The sequence below is a fragment of the Anabrus simplex genome, chromosome 14 (assembly GCF_040414725.1).
Source record: "Anabrus simplex isolate iqAnaSimp1 chromosome 14, ASM4041472v1, whole genome shotgun sequence".
Classification (NCBI taxonomy): Eukaryota; Metazoa; Arthropoda; class Insecta; order Orthoptera; family Tettigoniidae; genus Anabrus; species Anabrus simplex.
Window position 1 is genome coordinate 78,822,999 of NC_090278.1, and position 25,112 is coordinate 78,848,110.

The 25,112-nt window shown below is 40.1% G+C and overlaps 1 protein-coding gene across 1 annotated transcript in view; it reads left to right on the plus strand.

The window, feature by feature from the left end:
* LOC136885589 (uncharacterized) overlaps nucleotides 1-25,112 on the plus strand; it is a 58,238-nt gene that overhangs the window by 14,407 nt on the left and 18,719 nt on the right. Inside the window, exons 3-5 of the mRNA XM_067158256.2 lie at nucleotides 5,315-5,428; nucleotides 6,273-6,377; nucleotides 23,311-23,397. Coding sequence (XP_067014357.2) covers nucleotides 5,315-5,428; nucleotides 6,273-6,377; nucleotides 23,311-23,397 — 306 coding nt within the window. The remainder of the gene's footprint in view (nucleotides 1-5,314; nucleotides 5,429-6,272; nucleotides 6,378-23,310; nucleotides 23,398-25,112) is intronic.

A 25,112-nucleotide genomic window follows, 5' to 3' on the forward strand; every position in this document is an offset into this window, starting at 1 on the left:
ATAGTATTAATACCTGGAAGGTTCTACAATTAACATCCAGAAGTCTTAGGCAACTTCTTGTTCTAGAATTATATTGGAACAAGTTTGTCATTATGGCACATGGAAGGACCTAGAGCTACTATATAAATAGATGTCCTTGGTATATCAAGATTCCGCAGTTCACTTAACACATTCACGCCCATCATCTGAGCGGGCTATTTAAAGGGCTGGCCCAGCAATTCCAGCTGTTAATGGCAGAGCAAACAACAACAAATTCTTTTCACAATAAGTTCTAAACTAAACAAGATATGGAAACAAAATTTTCCACATATCTTAATGAAGTCCTCTAGTATCTCTGCAGGGTGTGGTAGGTAATGTCACACTTTCCTGGGTGAATGGAACACCACACTTTCCACAAAAATAGTGTGTTTCACTAATAAATTTTTTTTTTTTTTTTTTTTGAAGCACATTTTGCACCTTCTTGAGGGGAACTTGACTTTATTTGATGGTGGAAACTTCAAGTGAATATGCTCTTTTCTCTTCCCATCTAACCTAAATGGTGATTCTTGGCCGGTGCCCTTTTTGGCAGTAAAATCGCAGGACGTTGACTTGGAGCTAATGAAGTAGATGGAGCTGAAATGTCAGAGAGAGGTGACTGTACTTGTATGTCGGGTTCACTTTTCCCCCCATTTGAGAATTCCCTGATGTTCCTTTAGATCTTTTGGTACACCCCTATTTGACCTATTGTTCCACATACGGCAGTGTTCTGTTCCCGTAATTGTTTCGCGAGTCCAACGCTATTGTAATAATTGTCCACATAGACTGTATACCCCTGGCCAAGATAATTTTCAAGCAGCTGAAAAACTGTGCTTTGTAAATTCGCGCCACTTGCATCATTTATATTGTCCCTACATGCCATGGTTACACTTCAGAACGCAATTATACACACGCTTGTGCAATCACAAACCAACTACGCAGCTAGTTGGGCCAGCACAAGGCTACCTTCAGAAACAAAACAAAACAAAACACTGGAAGTTTTAAGAGCATCTTGGAACACACTAAAGATTATTTACAACTGATAAGCATAATGTAACCTTAATCCAGCATTGTCTTAAGTCAATGCACATACAACTAGAAGTTTCCTGAATGATCAGAACACACTAAAGATTATTTATAAGTGATAAACATAATCTAACTTCTCACATATGACCGATATATACACACATGAGTAAACCTAAATACATAACCTATCCTATGATATTTGAAAAATAATAATAAGTGAAATGCGCACAAATATGCAAAGAGATTAAGAGTTACTTGTCCTTACTGTACTTGTTGATTGACCTTGTTCATTTTGTGCACTTAAGTGTGTGGTAGCGATCACACACTTCCTCACATAGAGAGCACACACACTCATCGTTCACCTAATTGCTTAGTCGCACATAGCTTATGAGGGAAGCCATGGACTGCCATCCTTGTAACTACATGTCACTGTTCATAGTTGGCTTGTCCATTTCCGGTCCAACATGGCGTCTGTGGCATAGAATTCTAGCCGGATTTGGGCCCGTTTCATTCTTCTCTCTTCAAGTATCTTTGTGCTTTGTCTTGTGAATGGCAGCACTAGATTGATTCTTAGGTCCTCAATATAAAATGGCTCTTTACAAAGCTTGTACACTAATCTGGACTTCGTGCCCATAGGTACACCTAATACTCGCTTTATAAATCTGGCTTTTAGTTTCTCTAGAATCCTAAGGTCAGCCACAGATAACTTTTCCTAAATAATTTCAATGCATTTGTGGCATTTGGGCTTATTGCAGCACGAAATAGTTCTGTTGCTGTTTTTAAAGACAGTTTTGTAATGTCTTTAATTCTGTATATCACTTTGATGGTTGTTATTGACTTTATGTATGTTCTGTGGGAGTTGATTGTCGTTTGTTAGGTGATTCCAAGGTATTTGAAGAAATTTGTTATGCTTAGGTCTCTGTTGTGAAATTTAATTTTGTTCTTTGTTGCAGCTCTCCCTCCTTTTCAGAAGATCATCATTACTGTCTTATTGAAAAATTATCTTCAGTTATACACATAACCTAACTTGCATCATTATTTGGCTTTGCCTTGACATTGACCTGAACTTGTGAGTGAGTTTACTGAGATGAATAGCTGTGTCCAGGAATTTGGCCCTATATTTCAGGACTTACTTCTTCATCAGTGATTACTATTATTATTATTATTATTATTATTATTATTATTATTATTATTATTATTATTATTATTATTATTATTAATTACTCCTTATCTTGCCCCTGGTAGCTGAACATCATTATCTATAGCTGCTCACCAAGATGGCTAAAGTGTCTATCCCGGTCAGTGCCTATGGATTATTCTAAGAAAATGGCACTTCTTTGCAGTTCAAATTCCTCTCAAAAATAAAGCGTTATCAACAGCCATATAGCGCATGCATGTACTCTGCCATGGTCATATTACCATAAACCATTGTTATGTACAGGGTGGTCAGAAATAATGTGAATCGGGTATATGCTGATAAATAATTTGAAAAAAATCATTTGATACATCACACCGTTGTCATTGTATCAGCTGCTGAAGTTAGCCAATTAGATCACTTCACAGGCACGTTCAAATGGGCTGTGAGAGGCGATGTTGCTACGTGGCTTATTAACGAGCACCAGTCACCGAGCTCGATAGCTGCAGTCACTTAAATGCGGCCAGTATCCAGTATTCAGGAGATAGTAGGTTCGAACCCCCTGTCGGCAGCCCTGAAAATGGTTTTCCGTGGTTTCCCATTTTTACACCAGGCAAATGCTGGGGCTGTACCTTAGTTAAGGCCATGGCTGCTTCCTTCCCACTCCTAGCCCTCTCCTGTCCCATCATTGCCACAAGACCTATCTGTGTCGGTGCGACGTAAAGCAACTTGCAAAAAACAAGCACCAGTCGAAGAATGATACGTTGCATGGAGAGGGCTTTGAATACAGTCTTCCGAGCTGATAGGATCGCACCAAAGTAAGTGTGTTTTTGTCTGATGCTGATTTCTCAGCATGGCTCCCTGCCCAAAGCCATTGGCCTCTTTAAATTGTACTCATATTCATCCCCAAGTCCAGAGCTGCCTCTTTCGCTGTCTCCACTGTACCAAAGTCCACCATCTCCGCTGTAGACGCCGTTGAGGTGTGAGCTGGAACCCTTACCAGATGCTACACTCCGGGGCAGTGTGCTCTGGAACTGACATAGGCAGGGGCACCGCTCCCTGGGTAGGACTGCCTCCGAAGAGGGTCCCTACCTGCTCTATGCAGACATAGTGGTAATAATTATAAACACGTATTTTCCGGCTCCTTGGCTAAATGGTTAGCGTGCTGGCCTTTGGTCACAGGGGTCCCGGGTTCGATTCCCGGCAGGGTCGGGAATTTTAACCTTAATTGGTTAATTTCGCTGGCACGGGGGCTGGGTGTATGTGTTGTCTTCATCATCATTTCATTCTCATCACGACGCGCAGGTCACCTACGGGTGTCAAATCGAAAGACCTGCATCTGGCGAGCCGAACTTGTCCTCGGACACTCCCGGCACTAAAAGCCATACGCCATTTCATTTTTATGTAATATGAACAAAATTATTTAATGTTCAGGCTTAATCGCTCTGTAGTTTATACTTGAGATAAGTGAGAGTTCCACTAGAAAGGAGCGAGTAAAGTCTTATAACAAAATAATGTAAATTAAAATTTTCATTTTATTGTTAACCTGAAGCCTCTGCGCCTCAGGCGGCAGTGCGCTGGCCTCTCGCCGCTGGATACCATGGTTCAAATCCCAGTCACTCCATGTGAGATTTGTGCTGGACAAAGCAGAAGTGGGACAGGTTTTTCTCTGGGTACTCTGGTTTTCCCTGTCATCTTTCATTCCAGCAACACTCTCCACTATCATTTCATTTCATCTGTCAGTCATTAATCATCGCCCCAGAGGAATGCGACAGGCCTCAGCAGCCGGAACAAATCCTATCCTCACCGCAAATTGGGGGCTTCATTCATCCCATCCCTGATCCGGTCATTGACTGGAAAACAGGTTGTAGGTTTTCATTGTTAACCCTCTTGCACTCAATGTGCCGATCTATCGGCGCAAGAGGTTATGGCGAGAATGCTCGTGGCGCCGATACATCGGCTGTATTCTATTCAGGGATTTTGGTCATTCTTGTAGCTGTTAAATGATAACAGATGATCTTGACAGTAACTTAAACCATTGAATTTGCAGTTTATTCAACAGAAGAAGATATATCCAGCAGCCCAACAAAATATTTTTATTTTCGACAAATGAAATCTGTTGACCGTGAATGTTTATGTTGTGGTTCTTTGAAGATGTTATTCTGTGGATCTGTTTTTGGTCGGCTTATCAAAACAACAATTCGATCTTGCCATCAGTTTAATTTAGAGGTTATTTCATTTCTCTTGTATATCGTATGTTTGCTATACTTCTCATTACTCTGTTGTTGCATGTGCTTACTTCATGACTGGGCCATGTTCAAGGCCGAATGATTCTGATATCCTTGAATTTTCAGATGATTTAGACATTTATTTTTTTTTTTTTTTTTTGTCAAAGTGATTCCCATTATGTGGAAAGCGACGATTTTACTGCTGAAGATTTTCACACAGTTGCAGCTGCTTACTGTGTATTGGACCACGAAGAACCTGACATCCATGACAGTTACGTGTACAGTGAATAACTTTGTATCATACTTCATGAGTGAATTGCAGCACATACATCATATTAATATTAAATTAATCAGAATTAAATGTTCTTTCTTTCAGGTTTAAGAGTAAAGTAGAAAGGTGCAATAACGTCTGATCATTCTGTCATTGAAAACCAATATTTATTTTTCAAAAATTATTTTCAAAATTTAATAATTTTTTGGCTTTACCAATAATAATACGTCCAAGGTATATTCATTTCTGAAATGCTTATAGTTTCCTATATTAGTGTGATTTATTTTATTTTAATATGTGTTAAACAATTTCCGTGTTGATTTTTTGTAATTTGGTGGAACATCACAGAAATTAGTTTGAGCTGCTTAGAGCAAACCCCTGCGTATGGGCTGAGTGCGAAAGGGTTAAATAAAAATTCTGTATGTGTTTTTATTATTATTATTATTATTATTATTAATTTTACTTAAACTGTACATGTACAGTGTCCTCCCAAGAGACATCTACGTAAAAACCTGGTGCTCTGTATACCTTACACCTCACTTCCCCCACATGCTTATTCCATTTTAGATTGTCTGTAATATGAATACTGAGCAGTTTGATGGAGTTTTAATGAAAACTGTGTGATTGTCATTGTTGTAGGAATGTCACGAAATCATGCTACCATTGAAACAAGAGGATTGCAAGCTAGAAGAGAAAGGGCTAGATGGAGAAAGGGAAAGCCCTACATACACGGAAGTGCCTCCTTCCCCACATGTATGTTTTCATCAACTCTACTGAATATTTACATATGTGTAGATAATTTCAAATTTACATATTTAGACTCCAACCACTTTACTCTTAGAATAATTAATATTTTAATTTATACTATAAATATTAGAGTAAGAAAACCCAGTCTTTTATACCCCCACGCATACAGATTCACCTGCATTCAACTGTACTTGCACACAACATTCTTGAAATTCTAATTTATACAAGTTATATACATCACATATGGGTTTCTATTTACATATACATTTTCTTTACTGCATGGAGGAAGTGAGGAAGAGGAAGCAGTTTTACTTCAGATGGTAGAAGATTCCAGATACGAGCAGACCTTGCATAAAATCCATTTAAATATGAGGTTGTTCTGGCTAGGGGAGGGACAAGGGTAACTCCTTGGCCTTTCTTAACAGAGCGGTAATTAATCTGCGGGTGGTGGAAAGGGGAGAGGTGTGTGTTGTCTGTCAGGGATTCCTTAAGGAAGGCTACGTCTATTTGTTTACGTAACAATTTCACTGGTGGCAATGACCTAGATGTGTTTGTTAATTACATGTTCTGTTCGTTGCTGGACACCTTCTAGTTTCCTCATACTTTCTGTTGTCATTGGGATCCAGAAAGGAAGACTATATTGTAGTTTGGGTCACACCAGGGAAATATAAGCCATTCGTGGGGCTTTACTTCTTCTTTCCGAGAGACATCCATGCACAAAACCTAGTGCTCTGTATGCGTTACACCTCACTTCCTCCACGTGTTTATTCCAGTTTAGATTGTCTGTAATATGAATACTGAGCAGTTTGATGGAGTTTTAATGAAAGCTGTGTGATTGTCATTGTTGTAGGGATGTCATGAAATCATGCTACCATTGAAACAAGAGGATTGCAAGCTAGAAGAGACTCCAGCTTCTGTTGACTACATTCAGTCATCAGAAGAAGGTGGAGGCGAGGTAAGTGATGCAGGAACATATTTTCTTTAAAGATCTGCTTGTTTTATTTTGTGAGAGTATGTTCTTTTGGACTGAAACACGCTCCTGATCCTGCAATTTAGGACATAGTTTCCTTAGTCATGAATAAAAGTTAAGTGTAAGAGAGAGCCAACAGCCTTTAACATAACACCTCTTGTATAGGCGTAAATAAATAAAATCCAGTGTAATATTTGAAAGCAGAAAAAATATAAGGATCTGTTAACTGAAACTGAGCCATTCTTTTGTCATTAGATTAATAATATGCCAGGCGAGTTGGCCGTGCGGTTAAGGGCGCGCAGCTGTGAGCTTGTATCCAGGAGATAGTGGGTCTGCACCCCTGAAGATGATTTTCGGTGGTTTCCCATTTTCACATCAGGCAAATGCTGGGGCTGCACCTTAATTAAGGCCACGGCCACTTCCTTCCCACTCCTAGCCCTTTCCTATCCCATTGTCACCATAAGATCTGTCTGTGTTGGTGCAACGTAAAGCCACAAGCAAAAAATAATAATTATTAATAATAATAATAATAATGTTATTAGTTTTACATCCCACTAACTACTTTGTTGCGGTTTTCGGAGATAATGTGGTGCTGGGATTTAGTCCCACAGGAGTTCTTTCACATACCAGTAAATCTACCAACGTGCTGATTTATTTGAGCACCTTCAAATACCACCTGACTGAGCCAGGATCAAACCTGCCAAGTTGGGGTCAGAAGGCCTGTGTATCAACTGTCTGAGCCACTCAGCCCAGATGTGATTAGATTGAACAGGAGTTTACCATAATAGAAGTCCTGTTAGAATCCTCATGTGAACCAGTTGGTCAGTACAATGTGAAATGTGGTCGATTTTCTTTCATCGGCTGGTAGCAGATAATACAGCCTTGGTACAGAGTGAGTTGTAAGAATATATACAATATATCAAGTATATTATATTACATAAGTCTTGGGACTAGTTTCAGCCACTTAGTGGCCATCTTCAGCCAAATAAATTTAACAGATTGTGACAACTGAAACATATTACAACAGACAAAGACAATCGTGCAGGAATAATTATAACATTAAATTACATATAATAACAAAATTTATGGTTATAATCTTCTTGTCATGATGTCTTAAAGTTCACTTAGGACCTCAGGCAAAGATGTAAATCTGGAATGATAGCCAGAATTAGGAATTAATAAACATACAGAAAAGAAATTAAAAAGAAGAAAAATTATTTATTTATGAGACTTACCTCTAATGTCTGATGTAGAACAATCTGGAAGAAGCAGGCAGTCCGTGTAACAAAGGAGTGGGCAGGGAACAAGCACAGACCTGCTGTAGGAAGCAAGCAGTGTAAACAAAGGAGTAGGTAGGGTGTGGAGGGAAGGGAGAAGGGGTGTCGTATGGGGGGGGGCTGAAGAATGTGAAAAGAAAGACTGCTGCTGAGAGGGGAATTTAAAGAGATTATAAAAGAAAGAATTATTTTTATCTGAGACATGATTACTATTTTAGGAATTAAAAGGTCAAATAAAATGCTTGAATTCTCTGAAATTTCATTTAGATTGAAGTTAGGATTGAAAAACTGTTCCAGGTGGATAAAACAATTTTCCATAATATTAAACAGGGGGCCTTTTTTTGTAACATTGAGAATTTTCATGTCTTAGTTGATATTAGTGAACTTATGGTTAGTATCACTCATGTGCTGTCCCATGGCCGAAAATCTGTTATATATCAGGGCGTTAACATGCTCTTAGTATCTTGTATGGAAGCTCCTACCTGTTTGACCAACATAAAATGCGTTACAATTATTACAATTGTTTATATACACCTGACTTGGTGAACTTATTGCTATGATTAAGAGAATTGGTATTGTGTAAAATATCTGTGTTTTTGTAACACGTTTTGAAGGCTATTTTGACATCTTCCTTTTTAAATATGTTTGTGATTTGGTAGACTTGTTTATTATTAAACGTAAAAGTAGATAAAAAATTGTTTTGAGTTTTTTCTTTTGTTAAGGTGATAAAAGGTTGGTGTTTATGTTTATTAATGATTTTCTCTATAAAGGAGCTGGTTTAGCCATTAAATTTAGCTATACTGCGAGTGGTCTCTAATTCTCTTTTAAGTTCTTTTGTACACAGCGGAATGTTAAAAGCACGGTGTGCCGTACTATGGTACGCTGCACATTTATGGGCGTGTGGGTGTACGGAATCTTGATGGATTGTGTTAGCGGTTTGTGTTGATTTTCTAAAAAAATCTTGTAGGTCCATTGAACCAGGTTGTCTGATGATCGTTAGATCTAAATAATTGAGTTTTTTTATCATTCTCTGATTCTAGTGTAAACTTTATATGTGGGTCAAAGTGATTAAGGTTGGATACAGTGGTGATGGTGTCAGTTGCACTTCGTTCATGATCACAAATGTATCGACATATCTTGTCCAAAAAATAATAATATTAAAGCTGTTGTTATTATTAATTTTGGTGTGTTCTAAATGATCCAGATAGATTTCAGCTAGGATGCCTGATGCCGGCGATTCCATAGCTAACTCATTTTGCTGATAAATGGTATTGTCACTTGTGAAATAATTGTTATTCAAAACTGTTTTCAGAATAGAGATAAAATCTTGAATTTTTAGTGGGCTCAGACCACTGTATTTATTTAAATTGTTGTGAGTAGTGGTACAAATTTTTGAAATTGGGGTGCTTGGGTACATGGTAACAATATCGAAGGAATGGAGAGAATAGTTGGGTTGAATAGTGACATAATTTAGTTTTTCAGCCAATTCATTAGTGTTGTTAAGGCAATTCCCAGATAAAAAATGGTAATTTCTTTTGAGGAAATTTTGGATGAACTGTGAAATTTTATATAAAGGACTGAGTCTGTAATTAATGATGGGTCAGATAGGAACATCAGTTTTATGTATTTTGTGAACTGCTTAGGCAGTTGGCAGGCCTGGATTCATATTTTCTTTCTTTCTTTCTTTCTTTCTTTCTTTCTTTCTTTCTTATTAGACATGATGCATTCTTTAGTGTTTGTTTAAGCTGATGCTGAATTTTTAGTGTAGGGTCTCGTTTGGTTATAGAAAATGAGCTGTCTGTGAAGAATTGTTTAGTTTTTTCTATGTAATCTGACTTATTCATAAGAACAGTGGAGTTGCCTTCATTGGCTTTTGTTATAAGATCATTGTCAGTGATTTTCTTCTTAAAATCTAATATTTGTTTTTGTGTTGGGAGCTTAGGTTGACATATTTTATTACTGTTGGCATTGATTATTGGGATGGAAGGGTTTCTGTTAGATATAGAGTTGAAGATATTATCCAGTTTCTTTTTAGCTTAAAATTGCATTTCTTCTTGTTTATCTACCGGCATTTTACTAATGGCTAAGTCGGCTTCCACCGTAGCCCACTAGAAATTCAAGATTTCATCTCTATTCTGAAAATGGTTTTGAATAACAATTATTTCATATTTGATAATACCATTTATCAGCAAAATGGGTTAGCTATGGGATCGCTGACATCAGGCATCCTAGCTGAAATCTGTCTCGATCATCTAGAAGACTCCAAAATTAATAATAACAACATCTTTAATAATATTATTTTTTGGACAAGATACTTTTATAATACATTTGTGATCATGAACGAAAGTGCAACTGGCGCCATCACCACTGTATCCAACCTTAATCACATTGACCCACATATCAAGTTTACACTAGAATCAAAGAACGATAAAAAAACTCAATTATCTAGATCGAACGATCATCAGACAACCTGGTTCATTGAGCTATAAGATTTTTAGAAAACTAACACAAACCCCTAACACAATCCATCAAGATTCCATACACCCACACGCCCATAAATGTGCAGCATACCATAGTATGGTACACGTGCTTTTAGCATCCGACTGTCTAAAAAAGAACTTAAAGAGAATTAGACACCATTCGCAGTATAGCTAAATTTAACCCTTTAACACCGAAATTATTTTTTGCGTCCGTTTTCTTTGAAATTCGTCTAAATCACATCAGGTCCATAGTATAACATAACTACAAAATATTAAACTCATACTTTTCATGGTTTTGTCGTTAGATGGCGTTTTCATATGATCACGGTAGGCGGATGCGTTAGCATTTCAGTCTGTATAGCATTTCTTTATTAAAAATTAAATAACTGGAAAGGAGGTTCAACCTATTCAATACTCAAAAGAAAGAAACGTAGCAATCACATTTCTATTTAAATGGGACCGGTTTCGACCTTAGTCTAGGTCATCATCAGCCATAAAAAACATGTAAAATGTTTATGAATGTTGGAGGTCAGTTTCACACTCTGTTAGGCACAAAGACACGACACCACATTCTGTCCTGCACAAAGTCACAACACTACCAATCAACATGCGAAGATCAAAAAGGCTTGAATTCGCAGACGAACAGATCTGTAGTAGAAAGCCGCCAGCTCCCGGTGACCAGCGCGGCACACTCAAGTTCACGCGCTGCGGCCAAACACCAAAGTAGAGTGGAGAACGTTTCGAAGGTCCAGAACCTGTCACGGCTGCGGGAAGCCAAGTACGTATATAAAAATATACGACACCAATTAGTACAACCGAATGAGCACCCGTACTCCAGTTAAGTTCTTGGTAAACAGTTGACTTGAAAAAGCAATTGTAGAGAGAAGAAAAAAATGTAGTAAGAAGCGCAATATCGGAAAACAAATGAAAACTTATATGCACAGTGCGCTATTTTTTAAAAAGAAAAAATTTTTAGGTTATGATTGAAGTAGTCGAAGTTGGCGCAAGACAAAAATTTTTGAAAGAGGAGAATAAATTAAACGAGGAAGAGTGATAGTGAAATAAGAGAAAGAATAAAAGAAATTGAAGTTAGATGGTAATAATAATTTCGTGTGGCTATTTCTAGTCGAGTGCAGCCCTTGTAAGGCAGACCCTCCGATGAGGGTGGGCGGCATCTGCCATGTGTAGGTAACTGCGTGGTAATGTGGTGGAGGATAGTGTTGTGTGTGGTGTGTGAGTTGCAGGGATGTTGGGGACAGCGCAAACACCCAGCCCCCGGGCCATTGGAATTAACCAATGAAGGTTAAAATCCCCGACCGTCGCAGTTACCTACACATGGCAGATGCCGCCCACCCTCATCGGAGGGTCTGCCTTACAAGGACTGCACTCGGCTAGAAATAGCCACACGAAATTATTATTACCATCTAACTTCAATTTCTTTTATTCTTTCTCTTATTTCACTATCACTCTTCCTCGTTTAATTTATTCTCCTCTTTCAAAAATTTTTGTCTTGCGCCAACTTCGACTACTTCAATCATAACCTAAAAATTTTTTCTTTTTAAAAAATAGCGCACTGTGCATATAAGTTTTCATTTGTTTTCTGATATTGCGCTTTTTACTACATTTTTTTCTTCTCTCTACAATTGTTTTTTCAAGTCAACTGTTTACCAAGAACTTAACTGGAGTACGGGTGCTCATTCGGTTGTACTAATTGGTGTCGTATATTTTTATATATGTACTTGGCTTCCCGCAGCCGTGACAGGTTCTGGACCTTCGAAACGTTCTCCACTCTACTTTGGTGTTTGGCCGCAGCGCGTGACCTTGAGTGTGCCGCGCTGGTCACCGGGAGCTGGCGGCTTTCTACTACAGATCTGTTCGTCTGCGAATTCAAGCCTTTTTGATCTTCGCATGTTGATTGGTAGTGTTGTGACTTTGTGCAGGACAGAATGTGGTGTCGTGTCTTTGTGCCTAACAGAGTGTGAAACTGACCTCCAACATTCATAAACATTTTACATGTTTTTTATGGCTGATGATGACCTAGACTAAGGTCGAAACCGGTCCCATTTAAATAGAAATGTGATTGCTATGTTTCTTTCTTTTGAGTATTGAATAGGTTGAACCTCCTTTCCAGTTATTTAATTTTTAATATCAATAATTTCAATACGGAACAATGAAATTTTTATCTTTAAATAGCATTTCTTTAGTATTTATAGATTTTATGTATTAATATTGATAAATTATGAACAAAATACACTAAAATAAACTAAAGATGATAATTTATGAAGAATATATATTAATTACAATATGTGCGTACATAAATAAAGCAATGAAAGTCTCAAGATATTCATAATATATTACATTCAAGTTATCTAATTCACAGAAATTACAGAATAGGAACAAATATAAGAACTGTATGCTTCACACTGTATGAAATAGGACAAAGCATTGAACACAGAGTCCAGCATTACATTTTATGTACTCAGTGCGAACAGTACTGGAGCATTCCTTTCCAGCACAGCGTCGTCGATTGCAGGGCGCTACGAGGTGCCCAACCCATCAAGTCGTACATCGTCAGTGACACTTCTCTGCTGGATACTGTATCTTGAGGTGATGGGGCAACCTCTTCTTACTGGCGTTATTTTGAACTTATGTAGATATGTTTGAACAATGTGGCGACGAAATTCTAGATGTGACAAATCCAATCCAGACCTCCTTAGCAGTAACCATGAATTGTGAATGGATACGTCCAGGAGCCATGTGAATAGCGACCACCACCATATCTTTCCACGTATGCCTACTCTGTAATACGACACATTCTGGTCCATCCTATTTGTTCCACCCATTTCACTGTTGTAAGCTCCAAACACAGCCGGCTGGTTTATACACACTTTCCTTTTCTCTGCCTGGGAGTATCGTGTTACCATAGAAACTGGTTCAACACCATGGCATGTTGATGCTATGTGAACCACGGAGTTATCAACCCACTGAACAATACTTATACCCTCTGAGTTCGTTGCCATGTTGTATGTCCCACGAGCCTGTCTCTTCATTTCATTTGAAGGTGTGATCGAGCAGTCTTTGGGAATTCTGTTCTCTCGAATGGTTTCTGTAGCGCCATATCCGCAGTGTTTTAGATGACCCAAAAGTGCCATTCCAGTAAAAAAGATTATCGAAATATAGTTAAAAGGCTAAGTGTGACATATCAGGTAGTTCTTCCAGCATCAGTACCATTGGAGTAGCACACTTACCAAATCGTTGCTCATATTTGGTATTACCATGAGGATTCTTTCCTTGATATATGTCAAAATTCATGAGATAGCCCGAGGGAGTGTTCCAACACCAGACCTTATAACCAAAGCGGATGGGCTTTCCGTGGATGAATTGCTTGCAGCTGTGCCTACCATAATATTCCACCATGCATTCATCAAAATCTAAATCCTTTTCAGGCCGAAAATTCGCAAGGAATCTTTTCTTCAGCACGTTTATAAGAGGTCGTAATTTCCACATTTTATCATTCATATCAGGCTGAGTACAGGAGCCTCCGTGGCTCAGACGGCAGCGCGTCGGCCTCTAACCGCTGGATACCGTGGTTCAAATCCCGGTCACTCCATGTGAGATTTGTGCTGGACAAAGCGGAGGCAGGACAGGTTTTACTCCGGGTACTCCGGTTTTCCCTGTCATCTTTCATTCCAGCAACACTCTCCATTATCATTTCATAGCATTTATCACTCATTAATAAATCACCTTGGGAGTGGCGACCCCAATGTAATAACAGCCTATAAAGTTTCATTCATTACATCCCTGACCCGGTCAATGACTGGAAAACAGGTTGTAGGTTTTTATTTTCTTCAGGCTGAGTATTATCCACGCAATGAATGAGGCGACAAATTTCCAGAAAGCGGTCTCTTCTCATAGCATTTACAAGTGTATTACGTACATCATCCGCTGCTTCCCAATACAAACGTTTGCTAGACACATTGTTGTAACCGGAAAGAATTAGCACAGCAAGAAATACTTTTAATTCCTCCTTAGATATTTTTGGGTCGTCACAATCCTTAAACAAGGCAAACTTGCTTGATTCTTGAATCATGAACTCCATCACTTCGTTGTCAAACATCAGTTCAAAGCACTCTGTAGGAGATTTGCCAGATAAAGTGGAAAAATCGGCTTCTGGGAATATGCCAACTGAATCTCGGTTGTCATCCTTACTCCACACAGGATTTATTCTTTGAAGTTTAGTTTTCTTGCTAGATGACTGATCTAAAATACCTGCTGAAACGGGATCATCGCCTGCGCCTCCTATACGATCTGCCTTACTTGAAAGCTGGCGACCTGTGAGGTTATCAACCAAACCACCAACATCTTCATCTCCTGAATCTTCATCGGAGTGATTATTAGCTTCCGGAGGTTCAATAAAAATGCTGTTAACATCTCCAATTGGTTCGTCCGATTCAAGAATATCTAATACTTCTTGGAGCGTAATGTCCCTGTATAAAGGGAAACAAGGTTTTGTAGCTGCATATATGTTAACAAGTTGCAATTTATTTAAATCTAGAATAGATGACCGTAAATCAAATAAAGTTGTTCAATGAAAATTGATGTATAACAGTAATCGTAACAGGTAGCATAACGTCTATCATCAAATACACGCATAGAATAGATAATACAAGCGCCTAGCTGCCAATGGTGGCTGAAACTAGTCCCAAGACTTACGTAATATCATTTACTTGTTATATTGTATTGTATTATAATTGCACTTCAGTATCAGTACGGAACAAAAATGAAATTTTTAGCTTATAACAGAGTGAGTTGGCCGTGTCGTTAAGGCCGTGCAGCTGTAAGTTTGCATTCAGGTGATAGTTGGTTCAAACTCCACTGCAGAGACGTGTGGTTCATTTTCTGGTGTTTGAGGGTGCTGGAGTACACAAAACTCATCGTCGCATGTCTGCTGTGTCCGGCAAACACTGCATGTCCATGATGAGTATGCATGAGTGGCATAGGAGATTCCGAGAATTAAAACTTTAATCCAGTTGGAGATCGTGATACTAACCATAAGTTCACTATTATCAGCTAAGACATTGTTGCCATAAGAGCTATCTGTGTAGGTGCGATGTAAAGCAACTAGCAAAAAATACAAATACACGCATAGAATAGATAATACAAGCGCCTAGCTGCCAACAGTGGCTGAAACTAGTCCCAAGACTTACGTAATATCATTTACTTGTTATATTGTATTGTATTATAATTGCACTTCAGTATCAGTACGGAACAAAAATGAAATTTTTAGCTTATAACAGAGTGAGTTGGCCGTGTCGTTAAGGCCGTGCAGCTGTAAGTTTGCATTCAGGTGATAGTTGGTTCAAACTCCACTGCAGAGACGTGTGGTTCATTTTCTGGTGTTTGAGGGTGCTGGAGTACACAAAACTCATCGTCGCATGTCTGCTGTGTCCGGCAAACACTGCATGTCCATGATGAGTGTGCACGAGTGGCATAGGAGATTCCGAGAATTAAAACTTTAATCCAGTTGGAGATCGTGATACTAACCATAAGTTCACTATTATCAGCTAAGACATTGTTGCCATAAGAGCTATCTGTGTAGGTGCGATGTAAAGCAACTAGCAAAAAAAAAAAAATGGAAAACCACAGGAAACTATCTTCAAGGCTACCAACAGTGGGATTCAAACCCACCATCCCTTGAACGTAAATTAACAGGTATGTAACCTAGACCTCACAACCAACTCACTCTGTATACATGTACATGTCTGCACCATCTTGATGGTCTATCACAAGTTAAGATTCACTGAGAAGGTACAGATAAAGAATTTTTTGACAATCACTAAAATTATTGTTTAGCGACAAGTACAAAATACGGGCTTGGTCATGAATGTGTTAATGTTACTGATCAAGAACTAGTATCTCAGCAACCTCTGACCAGTTACTGTTTTCATTCTGTCAGTTTTACAGAAGCGTATAGACAAAGAAAGTGTGTAGAAGAGTAGTTGATAACACTGACACATTTTCCCATTTAAAAAAGTCCTTTAATTTAAAATACCAATATAAATGGTCCGTTATTGGACATTATAAATTTTCCAGCTAACTCATTCCTGGTTGCCAGCGTTTCGCCCTCGTGTGCTAGGGTGGGCTCATCAGTTGGTACCTAGCACACCTACCAATACGCTGGCTAGTGCATACCGTGGAGGCCACTGCGTAGGCTAACTGGAGCCACCGGCAGTGCCAATGCACTAAGAGACTTTGTCTCATCAGCAAAAATTGATGCCTGCTTGGTCCAATAACGGACCATTTATATTGGTATTATAAATTTACTCATTCGGGACAAATATTTCTGATTCCCTATGGGAATCAACATCTATATAATCTTTAATTTAAACTCGTACCAAATCCATGTTTAAGAGCCGCTGATTTTTTTGTTCAGCCTCCATAATGTATCCACCATCATCAATATCACATTTAGCACTTCTTAATTCTGGAAGATTTCTGATATGAAAATTATTCAGTATCAATAAGAATTGACAGTATTGTATTCAACCCCCCCACACACACATACGGCACTTAACGCCCATGAAAGGGCCTTGGCTTGCCCAGCAACAGCCCTGAAGATGGTTTTCCGTGGTTTCCCATTTTCACACCAGGCAAATGCTGGGGCTGTACCTTAACTAAGGCCACGGCCACTTCCTTCCCACTCGTAGCCCTTCCCTGTCCCATCGTTGCCATAAGACCTATCTGTATCCCAGATTTGTTTTGTTGGCCTGTATATGGTTTTTACCCCAGTAACCTCCCTATTCTGTCAGTTGTCATCCCAGTATACAGCAGAAAGGCTTTAGCTGCCAGGCGCTCCTCTTCATTCTCCCTGGTTGTTGGGCATCTGGCATAGAGCTTCAGAGGGCATCAGAGAGATGTCTAAAATATAAAACTCAATATGTGTCTCTTACAGTTGGTTTTACTGTAAAATTGCTCATTACAAAATTTATTTACTATCTTATTCCCTAACTTTTTCGATCTATACCATTTCTTTCTGCCAGGGCTGAAGAGTAGAAGCCAAAAGGAGCTGCATTTCAGGACATAAGTTTTAAAAACAGAGAGAGTATTAATTATGGGTTTCATATGAGTCATAGATGGCCTAGGTGTCACTGAAGAGGCGTACTTGGGAAATGAGGAGTGATGTAGTTTCCCGTTGCTTTCCTCAATGAGCCAGAAGTTGCTATTGCACATCTGTCTGCCAAGCCCACTGAAATCCATGCACCAACCAACCCCATCAGCGACATTCTCACACCATTCATAGCAGGGACTGGCTGCATAAGGAATGGCATTACTAGCGTCACTCATACCTCAGCCACTTTCATATTGTCAAAACCAAGTATAAGACTGAGACAGATCAATGAAAGTAACAATTTTGTTATAGCCCATACCAGAAGACATAGTGCACTGTAAACACTACATCTTGCCACCTGTTGAGAATCTAACCAGCCTTCAGGCTGAATACCCAACATACATACACTGACTGACAGAGCAAATGCAACACCAAGAAGGAGTGGTTCGAAAGGGATGAAAGTTGGGGAAAAAACAGAGACGGGACGGACGAATAATTGATGTTTATTTCAAACCAATATGCAGGTTACACAATGCGCACGGCATCGACTCAGTAGGATGTAGGACCACCGCGAGCGGCGATGCACGCAGAAACACGTCGAGGTACAGAGTCAATAAGAGTGCGGATGGTGTCCTGAGGGATGATTCTCCATTCTCTGTCAACCATGTGCCACAGTTGGTCGTCCGTACGAGGCTGGGGCAGAGTTTGCAAACGGCGTCCAATGAGATCCCACACGTGTTCGATTGGTGAGAGATCCGGAGAGTACGCTGGCCACGGAAGCATCTGTACACCTCGTAGAGCCTGTTGGGAGATGCGAGCAGTGTGTGGGCGGGCATTATCCTGCTGAAACAGAGCATTGGGCAGCCCCTGAAGGTACGGGAGTGCCACCGGCCGCAGCACATGCTGCACGTAGCGGTGGGCATTTAACGTGCCTCGAATACGCACTAGAGGTGACGTGGAATCATACGCAATAGCGCCCCAAACCATGATGCCATGTTGTCTAGCGGTAGGGCGCTCCACAGTTACTGCCGGATTTGACCTTTCTCCACGCCGACGCCACACTCGTCTGCGGTGACTATCACTGACAGAACAGAAGCGTGACTCATCGGAGAACACGACGTTCCGCCATTCCCTCATCCAAGTCGCTCTAGCCCGACACCATGCCAGGCGTGCACGTCTATGCTGTGGAGTCAATGGTAGTCTTCTGAGCGGACGCCGGGAGTGCAGGCCTCCTTCAACCAATCGACGGGAAATTGTTCTGGTCGATATTGGAACAGCCAGGGTGTCTTGCACATGCTGAAGAATGGCGGTTGACGTGGCGTGCGGGGCTGCCACCGCTTGGCGGCGGATGCGCCGATCCTCGCGTGCTGACGTCACGCGGGCTGCGCCTGGACCCCTCGCACGTGCCACGTGTCCCTGCGCCAACCATCTTTGCCACAGGCGCTGCACCGTGGACACATCCCTATGGGTATCGGCTGCGATTTGACGAAGCGACCAACCTGCCCTTCTTAGCCCGATCACCATACCCCTCGTAAAGTCGTCTGTCTGCTGGAAATGCCTCCGTTGACGGCGGCCTGGCATTCTTAGCTATACACGTGTCCTGTGGCACACGACAACACGTTCTACAATGACTGTCGGCTGAGAAATCATGGTATGAAGTGGGCCATTCGCCAACGCCGTGTCCCATTTATCGTTCGCTACGTGCGCAGCACAGCGGCGCATTTCACATCATGAGCATACGTCAGTGACGTCAGTCTACCCTGCAATTGGCATAAAGTTCTGACCACTCCTTCTTGGTGTTGCATTTGCTCTGTCAGTCAGTGTACATTCATATGAGTAGGCCTCCTTTAACATATAAGGAGCAGTTAAATGAAAACCGAACACCAGCCATAACACACATCTCGCATGAAAGGTGGCAACACTGTTGTTACGTATCTATACTGCCATCACTGTGGTAGGAGAATTACATAGTGAAAACTCATAGGTGAACGCAGTTGTTGGATTATGTCTTTGTTGATGCACAGAATGGTCTAGCATGTTCGCCGAGCTGTAGAAATAGAGGCAAGCTGGAGGGTGCTGGAGTACACAAAACTCATTGTCGCATGTCTGCTGTGTACGGCAAACACTGCATGTCCATCATGAGTGTGCACGAGTGGCATAGGAAATTCCGAGAAGGGCGCACATCAGTGCAAGATGATGCGCGCTCAGGAAAGCCCCGTCAAGCCATTGCTCCTGATGTGATAGGGCTGATTGATGGCCTTATACGGGAAGACCGATGAATCGCGGAGAAAGAAAGACATTCGTAGATGTCGGTTTCATTCAGACAAGGAAGTGCAAGATTGGGTGCCGTTGGGGATCCGTCAGGGACCTACTTCCTTCTACAAACTGGTACTGATTGTCTCGTTTCCCAGTGGAGTAAATGTATTAACGCGTTTGGTAATTATTTTTGAATAAAAGTCTTCCATGATCACATTGTATTGGGTGTTCGGTTTCCATTTGTCTGCCCCTTATATTTCAGAAAATTGTTTTTTTCATTTTTTAATACTCGTTTTCTTCTGCTAACTGTTGAAATTTAAATCAGTGACTTGTACTACTTGGACCTGATATAACATGACTTATACTCCCTGGCACAAAATATTTTTGGATGAGTGAAAATATAAGAGAAATATTAGATGTGGTAATGTGAAAATTTTAGTCTACCAAACTCGATAGCTGCAGTCGCTTAAGTGAGGCCAGTATCCAGTATTCGGGAGATAGTAGGTTCGAACCCCACTGTCGGCAGCCCTGAAGATGATTTTCCGTGGTTTCCCATTTTCACACCAGGCAAATGCTGGGGCTGTACCTTAATTAAGGCCACGGCCGCTTCTTTTCCACTCCTAGCCGTATCCTGTCCCATCATCGCCATAAGACCTATCTGTGTCGGTATGACATAAAGCAACTTGCAAAAAAAAAAAATATATATATATATATATATATTAGTCTGGAGAGTCACTGTGGAGATTTCTGGCCATGTTTCAAAGGCTTTCTACATCTGTCTGGACTTTCTCTTGAATATTAGTTTTCAACTCAAATTTTGTGATAAATATATAAGAAAAGGGAGCAGAATTGAAGGCCTGAATACTAAGGGAACTACATGTACTAATACCTCCATTTATAATATCACTATAACGAAGGCCATCCAACAAATAAGTTTCCCTATTTTTTCCTCTGCAAACCACATGCTTTAAAATTAAGTTGGTACTTTTGGAACTGTCATTGTGGTATGGTGGCTGCGCTTGACTTTCAACAGCACATTCTTGCTCCGCGTTCGCCAGTATGGCACCAGCTGCCATCGAGCTACCACTTGAAAGTGTGTCTGCTTGTAAACTCTATTCTGTTATTTGCTTTTACATGGCAAAAAATGAAACGGCTATCATTCATCACCATTTAGTGTGTGTTTATGGTGAAGGATGCATGACCATCCAAGTGGTTCGCCGCTGGCATTCATGGCTACTGGAAGGACAGTAAAATGTGCATCATGATGAGCACAGTGGCAGGGCCGTTACCGCTTCAGGCAATGCAGCCACTATTGCAGTTCAGAATGTGGTGGACGAAGATCAACACATCAGCATTGATGAGATAATGAATCGACTGCCTCCTGGTATGGAAATTGGTTGCTCCTCTATTGCGACGATCCTGTCAGATGTCTCGCAGTATCAAAAAGTCTGTGCAAGATGGATCCCACGTTTGCTTACTGATGCTCACAAGCAAGAACGGATCGTGGCGGCCCCAGCTTTTCTGCAAATGTTTCAAAGATAGAGAGATAGAATGTTTTCCTGCATCATCACTGGAGATGAAAGCTTGATGCATCATTCAACTCCAGAAACAAAATGACAAAGCATAGTATGGAAGAAACCTCTGGGGGCAAAGTTATGTTAACTGTCTTTTGAGACTGTAATGGTGTTCTATTGGTTGAATACCTGCCCTGATGCACTACGGTCACAGTTAAGAGGTACTGCATGGTTCTTACGAATCTCAGAGCTGCGATCAAACAAAAACATCCTGGTGTTCTGTCCGGGAAAGTGTCGCGTTTTCATGACAACGCACACCCCCCATTAAGCTCAAAGAATCCAGGTTTGCTGCTGAACTTCAAATGGGACCTTTTTCCCCATCCACCTTATTTTCTGGATCTTGCCCCGAGTGATTTCCATCTTTTTCTACTACTGAAGTTGCACCTTAGAGGCAGCGGTTTGCAACTGATGAAGATGTGGAAGCGGAGGTGAACCGCTGGCTACGGAGACAGGACCCGACTTGGTATGATGAAGGTATCAAAAAACTGCTACCAAGATACCAAAAGTGGGAGAAGTAGTGTTTGAGTTGTAGACTGAAAATAAAATATTTCAGAATTGTAAATAACCTGCTTGTATTTTTTGTAAAATAGGGTAACTTACTTATCGAATGGCCCTCGTAGATAGGGTTGGACATCCATATCTGGTACTCAAAAAAATTGGACAAATGCACATTTCTGATTAAAATGTTTAATGCTTACATAGAATTTAATTACAGACTATGAATCTCATTTTAAATCCGTATTGACGGTTGAACTTCTTACAAAATTGTACAAAACTGTTTTAATCCTCCTAGTCAATACTATATATAGTATATGTATAAGAAAAGCAGGTTATTTACAATTGTGAAATATTTTATTTTCAGTCTACAACTCAAACACTACTTCTCCACATAGTCACCCTATCTTGTCCAAACACTTTTGGTATCTTGGTAGCAGTTTTTTGATACCTTCGTCTCTGTAGCCAGGGCTTCACCTCTGCTTCAACTTCTTCATCAGTTGCAAACCACTACTTCTAATAAATAGATTCAAGAAGCATTCTCTTGGCATCAGCTGTAAGTGTATTTCTGGACTCTTGGATATCATGAGCTAACATGAGCTATCATATGTAGGTATGTACAGGGTCTTTTTTATAAAGTAAGGCTGAACGCACGGTGCTTGTACACTCCACTACAGCAGCTGCCTCAGCCGAACTTACGTCGCGTTTGGCCGCCCTGCTTTTAAGCGTGTGTACAATCTTATATGAAATCTTACCTTATAAAAGTTGCTGGAAGTGTCGTCCTTTCTGGCTGATGCGAGTGAATTCAACCACTGTAATGTTTCTGATTTCATTCGTAATATTTTCTTTCGGTTCCTCCAATGTGTGAGGATTTGTTCGATATACTTTTTCTTTTAGTTTACCCCACAAGTAAAAATCACACACTGTTTCATCTGGAGAACGAGGGGGAAATAGACCAGCACTGATCACTCTGTCTGCAAACACTTCCAAGATTCTAAGAAGGGAATTAAGATGAAACCAGAACTTTTACATATGAAAATACGGTGTTACCATGATAACCGTCTCGCATGTTAACAGCTGAGGTTCAGACTAGCAACTGATGCTTGCTACGTTGAACACGTGCAGGCTGCCTGCGCACCTCCCATACTGTAGCTTACGCTTTGCAGAGTAGAAACACAGTTTCGATGGTCTTAGTTTAATGAAAGACCCTGTATTGTATACATTGTTTTTGTTGTACACTTATTTAATTGTGTTCTGTACAGAATCCTCAATATATGATGGGCAAAAATATAATTGTGTGCATGTTAAACAACTGTTCCATCGACGGTGGGTATAGCAGATTATGAAAGTGGTACCTTAAAACACATCAGTAATCTATTTTTCATGCCATCTTTACTACTGAAGTCATAGATGATGTATTACATTCTTCCAGTTCTCTGCAGTGCATTTCTGACTAGTGAAAAAATATAAGAAAACCTGCCATCAAGTGCCATCTGTGATAGAACTTGTTACTACATAGTACTGTGAACATGTAGCAATAACCAAGTCCATAAAATTTGCAGAGAGGGACTTCAAAGTAAATCTTTTGCTTAATAGAATCTACTGGCATGGTCATCGGAGTCTTAAAATATAAAAATTGTTATAATGAAGGAAATACTTGAGGTATCTAGTTTTTATTTAAATGTTGTAGAGAAGCTTTTACTTGTCTGTTTTTCTCTTTTCTCATAGGATATCCATAAGTCTGAGGAAATGCAGTTTGCTACTGTAAAGTGTGAAAAAGATTCGGAGGATGAGATAGATGAGGCTGCAGATTTGGTAAGTTCATAATTCAGATGTTTCTTGTGTTTTTATTTTCAAATTCTTGTCTTTGTAAGTGTAATTGAAGAGCCCTGTTCTAGAATTGAACAGATCCAAATTTTAAAAAAGTTTACAGGGGACACAAAAAAAAAGCAATAAAATTGTTAAATTTTGAAGAAGTATGTATCCCTAAACTTTTAGGGCCCCAAGGAAGTAAAACATAATAGTTACTCCCTTATTTCAAAGATAATTTTTAAAATTTAACTTTCTTTTATTTTTATTTTAAATATAAAACCATATTTTCCAGCTAATTCATTCTTAGTTGCCGGCATTTTGCCCCATTGTATCAGTTTGATCTCATCAGTTGGTAACTAGCACACCTACCAAGGTGTGTGGCTACTGCATATAATGGACGCCACTATAGTGGAGGAAATTAATATCTACATCATTTGACGGCCTAACAGGCATCAATTCTGCAATAGAGACCAAGTCTCTCATAATGCATTGGCACTGCTGGTGGCTTCAAGTAGCCTATGCAGTGGCCTCCACTATATGCACTAGCCACACTGTGTGCAGAGTGGGCGAAGTTTGCAATTGAGAACCACTGTGAAGAGTTCCAAATCAAAGTGAAAAACCCGACTCAAGACTGCAAAGAGAATTGCAGAAATATGGTTGGGAGTATTGCATAAGACTGAGAGTATGGGGCAAGTACTGCAAAAGTCTGTACCACGATGACTCTCAACCTATGCCAGGAGACCAGATCGAAGACCTAGAACCAATGATCCACAGCAAAGAAGTGCAACATTTAAAGAAAACATAAATTTGATATCTGAAAGCACCAGACTTTGATGGAATTATTGGTGATGTCGTGAAGAATATAGGCATGCTGGGTGTAGACATTCTCCACAGCATGTGCTGAAAGATCTGGATGTCTGTAATCTACCCAGAGTGGCGTCACTCGATCTTTATGCCACTGTCAAAGAAAGGTTTCCACTTTATTGCAGAAGCGATTACACACTAGCCCTTATCTCTAACGCCAGCAAGGTCATGCTCATGATATCGAACGAGGAGCTAAAGAACTTCCTCCACCTCAGATATCATCTCAGCTACAGCTGGAGTGAACCAGGGATGCATTTTACTCCCCATCCCCCAATATATTCAGCAAGCAGATCATGAAGGAGGTCCCCGAAAACTGGAGTAATGGTATCACAGTTCTTGGCAAAAATATTTGCAATCTACTGTACACTAATGATACGGATTATAGCCAATGATCAGCATGAACTAGGACCACCATACGCTTTGAATATCTGGGATCCGTCATCACTAATACGGGCGATTGTAAGCCTGAAATCCGCAAGTGCATAATAGTGGCATGAAAATCATCAGCTAAGCTGACTTGCATCTGGAAGACCATGTCCATCACCATCAATACAAAAGTCAGATTGGTTCGAACTCTCATCTTTTCTGTTGCAATTTATGTGGCAGAAACTTGGACTGTGAAAATGGCAGACTGTCACTGGTTCGATGCCTAGGTGCTATGGTGCTGTAGGGGCTGATGACCTAGATGTTACGCCCCTTTAAACTCCAGGCATTATCATCATTACTGTGCTGCTGTAGAAGGCTGCTGCAAATACCATGTATGGCACACTACTCCAACAAATCGACTCTGAGACAACTTCGCATATAAACAAGATATTGACATTTGAGTCAACAGTTTATGAAATAATTTGGAT